General features: G+C 41.3%; 1 protein-coding gene across 1 annotated transcript in view; it reads right to left on the bottom strand.

Annotated features, from left to right (window-relative positions):
- Window positions 1–5,975, bottom strand: part of LOC119409501 (LIM domain-containing protein 1) — a 25,202-nt gene that overhangs the window by 8,993 nt on the left and 10,234 nt on the right. Inside the window, exons 3-5 of the mRNA XM_037676389.1 lie at window positions 2,732–2,799; window positions 1,905–1,967; window positions 612–742 (exon numbers count right to left, since the gene is read on the bottom strand). Of these exons, the coding sequence (XP_037532317.1) occupies window positions 612–742; window positions 1,905–1,967; window positions 2,732–2,799 (262 nt within the window). The remainder of the gene's footprint in view (window positions 1–611; window positions 743–1,904; window positions 1,968–2,731; window positions 2,800–5,975) is intronic.

Here is a 5,975-nt window from a genome sequence, read left to right as displayed (position 1 = left end):
ATGTCCAAAAAGGCAACTTGAGGTAAGTTTTTATTAATGTTGGATAAGTTTTGGATAAGTTTTAAAGTTAGAATTAAATTCTGCTAACACCTGAATGTGAGGCGGGTCTTATTACTCTGGGTTCATGAAACACGCCTCCGTTCAGGAAATCCATTCCATAGTTTGAAGCCAACATGTATCATGGATCAGAAATCTCTGCAGGTTGGATCGGAAAATGGATCGATCACATTGACACCGATACCCGATCCAGAAGTTTTCCGATATCCGTACCAATATTGATATTGGATCGGTGCATCTCTAATTAGAAGACTGTCTGTCCTTACAGAGGGTGTTGCTGTTAAATTTGGACAGGAGCAGCCATGGCCGCTCTTCTCTTCACACCTATAATGGAAGTTTTCTCTTTCTCCCATCATGCCAGGCTAAACGCTTTAAAGTCGTGGCAAAGGGAAGTCTATTCAGTCTATTCCTGCAGCTTCAGTGTGAAGGTAACCATCTATGCTAGGATGAATAAAACCCCACGTTTCAGAGTTGTACTAAAGTTATTCAGTATAAACCAATCCAGGTTTGGACTTGTATTTATTTAGACTACATTGTAAAGAGGTCTGACTTACCTGTGGTAGTCTTTGACACAGTATATCTTATTTTCAGTGTCCACAGTGAAAGGTACTCCGTCAAGGCTCTCGTTACAGATGATGCAGCGGAAACAGCCGGGGTGGTATGATTTTCCAAGAGCCTGCAGGATCTACAGAAAGACATTTTAAAAAGACATTAACACAAATACAACAACATCTCACTCATTCACAAACTGAATCAAAAACATCAAAGTTCAAGCTCAATAATCCAGGTAAAAAAAAAAAAATCCAACAAAGTTAAGTCAGGTCCTCTGGACGGTTTCTTTTGTTGAAATGTTTCGTCTTTTATCCAAATGACTTCATCAGGCCGAGGAGCCACAACAAACTCAGTCCAACAAGCAGCACACTCACATAGCAGATCAACCAGTTTGATGGTGGTAAGATGGTTTCTGGAGTCTGCCCTCTCCCCTGTCGACTCCTCTGAGGCAGTCATGGCTGCCTCACAGGAGTCAAGTTAGTTGTGGCTCATCGGACTGATGAAGTCCTTTGGATGAAGGACAAAATGTTCCAACAAAAGAAACCGTCCAGAGGACCTAACTTAACTTTGTTGGATATTTTACCTGAATTACTGAGTTTGAACTTTGATGCTTTGAACCATTTTGGTCATGGCTGCCTCAGAGGAGTCGACAGGGGAGAGGGTGGACTCCAGAAAGCATCTTACCACCATCAAACTGGTTCCACTATGTGAGTGTGCTGCTTGTGTGACTAAGTTTGTTGTGGCTTCTTGGACTGATGAAGTTATTTGGATAAAAGACGAAACGTTTCAACACAGAGAAATCATCCAGAGGACCTGACTAGTTTAAAAAGTCAGGTCCAAAAGGTCATTTGATGCAGTTTTACTAGATTACTACCTAATGGGTATAAGCTATTATTAGTAATAATAGCTGTAATAATTTATTACGGTCCAGAAGAGGAGGAAAATAAGGTTAGTATTTATCAGAGCAAAACAAGAATGTCTGACAAATTTGGTGTGTTCTACAATAAACACCGTTTCCTGTTGACAAATCAAAAACTATATGAAGTTGAAGAGGCACAATAAAAACAAGACACCTTCTTCACATTTTCTGCAGGATTGAAAACAGATGATTCATATCAAAATAAATCTTTAGTTTCCTTCCTTAATGACATCATGTGTGTGCGGTTTGTTTTATGAAGTCTGTGTAGCAGAGAGGAAAGAGATGCAAAGTCATTCCTTCTGTCTGAGACTTTACCCACATGTTACATAGTTTTTTCCCTCCAGTTCTGATTCACATACACCGTCAGCACACCTACCATGTCCATGATCAGATGTCCACACGCGTTGCACTTGTCAGCAGACTGCTGGAAGCCGGAGTACTGGAACAGAGAAAAGACCACTATTTTACTGGAATTTGGTCCCTGATTCGAACTAGCTCTCCATCTTTCAGGCTGAACACCAAAAACCCCACACATCACGTCCCACAAAGAGCCCAAAGTTGTTTGTAATGTTCAGCATGTGAAGTTAATTAAAGCTGTAGTGTAAAGCTGACTAAAACTGCCACAACTCGGAGCAACGATAGTTTTATTTATTGGTGCAACTAAGGATTTTTGGCAACAACAAAAATAGAAGTTTTATCACAAAGAGAGCTCCTAAGATTAACATCCACAATGCTACCGAGGATGAATACAAGAATACATTTTAAAATTGCTATATTCCTACTAAAAAAAACCACTGAAGTGCCTACTAATAATTATGTGCGGTATAGTCCGTGCAGGTTTCCCAGAAAGTTGTGTAATGGTGTGCAATTCATGTGGTCACACTGTACTGGTGGAAATGGCTTGACTGACCTCTGACCTATAAAGCAAAGCAAAACATCTTCTCTGGTTACCTCCCTGCCTCCAGTCACACCCACATGTGAAAACTGACTGAAGAGGCTACAGTAAATATGAGCCGGGTCACAGGGTCAAAGTTCACGGCTGACTAACCTACAGAAATGAGGTATAAATACCCCACAAAAATCACCTGTTTCAGTTATTTTCCTATTTAATTTCGTTATTATTATATTTTTTTAGAATTTCAGTTTAAGTTATAAGAGCACACACCTAAACTACAGAATATCGATGACATATTGATCACCCACCAGGAAGTCCTCTTCACAGAAAACCTTTCCTCCAACATAGTAGAAAGCTTTTCCTCTCAACCTTCGACCTGCAGAAACAGAAACAAATAAACACAGTCCTGATGATGCTCAACAATCCAGGTAGAAAAATCTGACAAGTTAAGTCAGGTTCTCTGGACGGATCCGATCACAGCACCTGACTTAACCTTGTTAAATAAATACATTATTTGACTTTTCATTTGAAATCAGACAAAACACAACTCAAAAATCTTGCTGCCTGTTTTTTAATGAAAATATGGAAATTAAAGCGGACTAGAAAAGGCCGACAACACATTGGGGGGAAATTCTGCATGAGCCATGAGCTCAATCTCAGAAAATAGTTCCAGCGCTAATGCACGAGGAGGACCGCGGTGATTAATTGCTGCCATTCCACGTAATGAGTCCTCTTGCAATATTCACCATATCCTGCTGAATCCCAAGAAGATAAATCAAATGGTGAGTGTGTGGTGTGCTGGTGCCTTAATATAATTCTGCAGGGACACAGAGAGCGTGCTGCAAGGAACACGTATGGATAAAACACGTGGAGAAAATGCTGATGATGTTCAATTAGCAGACAGGTGCAAGAGATTAAACACTGCTTGATTTAATCTCATGTGGCCAAAGTGTACGAGAACCTGCTGTTCTCCCTCTGTGTTCGTTCCAGTGGAGTCCCACGTGGTTGGTTGTTTCCTGTCTGTCTGTTTGTGTATGGTCTGGATCTTGCTTCTTATACCAGAGCACACACACACACACACACCAAACGCTCTCTCGCTCCCTTCACATAGCTATTCTTGCTCAGGTCCCACAGGAAGAAGAAACATTCCGCACATTTTCTGAGTGGGAGGTTAGAGGAGAGGACAACAGGAGGGGGGTGGGGTGGGGGACCCACAGAGAATGGCAGCCATCTGTCAGGCTGTTTACCTGACTGACCGTTTACACACACCAACACACACACACTCTCCAGCTCCTGAATAAGCCCAATTATCATAAAAAGTTGATGGATAAAAGGGTTATCGTTGAGAAAAAAATCTACACAAAGGCTGGCCTACCGCTTTCATTCAAACCAGCTTCAGCATGCAAGTTGTATTTGATAGCTACTAGTTGACTGTTTAGGAGAATACTGTATTTGCCGGCGTACAAGTCGCACTTTTTTGCATAAATTTGCAAGTCCTGCAATTTCTAAACTGAAGTGACTAATATACATTTCCCCCCCATATTTATAACCCAATTTTTGGCTGAGATCTGACGGTTTCATTCATTCTGACATGGAAAATATTGAACACTACCATTTTCAGCCGCCAGAGGGCCCTCGAGTAATATGGCAAGCCAAGTAGGCCTGTCGCAATAAACAATAAATCAATTCATCACATGATAAATGAAAATTATCAACCTCATTTTCATTTATCGGCTTTATCGTTTCTTCATGTCCCTCTCTTTCTACTGAAGACACTGGATGACACAAAGCTCAACTCCGGTGCTCTTCACTGACCCCTCCCTTTCTCTTTAAAATTAGTTTTAAACCGTCCCAAATTGCGTTTTTGGAAGGGTTGTTTGTAAAGGTTATGAACATTTACTAGCTTAGTGAATGGTGGAGCAGAAGTTAGAGAAGGAGGGCCTGTGATCGGAAGATCGCTGGGTCAACTCCCGGTACCGACAACATCAAAATGTGAGTGGGATAGGTGAAGCACCCGCACCTGCCTCCACCCTCATTTGCCCCACTCTGGGCCCTTGAGCAAGGCCCATAACCCCCACCATATGCTCCCCCAGGCGTCCTAGATAGCAGCTCTCTGCTCCACACAGAGGGCTGTGGTAGCTCTGTGGTCTGTGGTTGTGTCAAGAAGGACATTTGGCGTAACAATAAATGCCACGTCTTTGTGCAACTTGGCTCGCTGTGGTGACCCCTGAAGAAAGGAGCAGCCGAAAGAAAAAGGAACAAATAATAGCATAACTCTTGTAGAAAGATCTTTGGATGGCCTCAGTTTGGAGAAATAGAGTTTTATTTGATAAACACTGACAAGCTAAAGGCTAACGTGAGTAGAGTCAAAACCAAAACGGATTGCTCCATAATAAAACACTACATTTTACAGTGGTTCCTGCACACTATTTTATGAACCTCTACCTCACCATCAGGTTTGCATTATACGGAGATTTCAGCAGAAATATGATGTTATCCCTGCTGAAATCTCTACAGCTAGCTGCTTCCATTGCCCTTTGTGTAAATAAAAACAGGTTTCTATAACTACGTAATCTGAAATTGAATTGGTGTTAAAAAAAAGAGGAATCAATACACTTTAGCTTGGCCCCACTTGATCTACTCATTAGTAGTCCAGTCCAGATTAAACTCTAGCTCTCCAAACTGAGTTTCTTTAAAAAGCTACCTACAACAGGTAAAATATTATTGGTCATTACTTCTCCACAGAACCCCACTTCAAAAGCAGGAATTATTGCTTTAAGAAAATCCAAGCCATTCCCATTCCAACCAGTGTGTACAAACTGGGCAATTATTGACCAACAGTTTTAGGACGATGTTCTCAAAAGGAGTCCAGAGTGAGAAAGATGAAAGGGAGTTATAGACCACTCCTCTTCTTTACATTCTTGTCTTTTTGAGGGGACCGGTGAGTCAAGGAGGGAAGGCTTTAAGCTAAAAGATAAGAGCTTAATTAAAGTCAGGAGTCAGGACTGGCGGCTTGAAAAGCACGAGAAAGAACCAACTGTTGTGCTTTCATAAAAAAGTTAAACACCTGAGGGACAGAACAAACCACACAGCCATTTTCTAATTAAACCGTTCTCCGAGTTCTTCTGAGTAATCCCATTGTAAAAGAAAAAAAAAGGAGAAGAAGAAAAAGGCATTCAGAGTGACCCTGTCGCAACTCAACCCTTTACCTCGTCCTGCTCCTTCAGCTTGGCAAATTACTCGGGTGAAACATCCCCTAGAGAAGTAGAATTTATTATCAATTTCTAACATGAAAAAAGTTTACTCTAAACTTCAATTGCACCTTAAGTCAGTAATGATCCGTGCAAAACAAACTAAAGAAAGCTCTTGAAGTACAACAGCTGGGCGATATAAACTGAAGTTAAGTTGTTTTGTTTCAGGGCTTCACTGTGATACAGAGTTGCATTCGGGCCTAAAAAAAATCTGGCCCGGCCCGAACCCGTATCATTTTTTTCCGAGTACGACTTGAAACCGACGGATGAACTGGAATTACAAGCCCGAACCCGAAAAAAT

This window comes from Nematolebias whitei, chromosome 5 (genome assembly GCF_014905685.2).
Source record: "Nematolebias whitei isolate Nwh7 chromosome 5, NemWhi1, whole genome shotgun sequence".
Lineage (NCBI taxonomy): Eukaryota > Metazoa > Chordata > Actinopteri > Cyprinodontiformes > Rivulidae > Nematolebias > Nematolebias whitei.
This window is presented reverse-complemented; position numbering and strand designations above follow the sequence as displayed.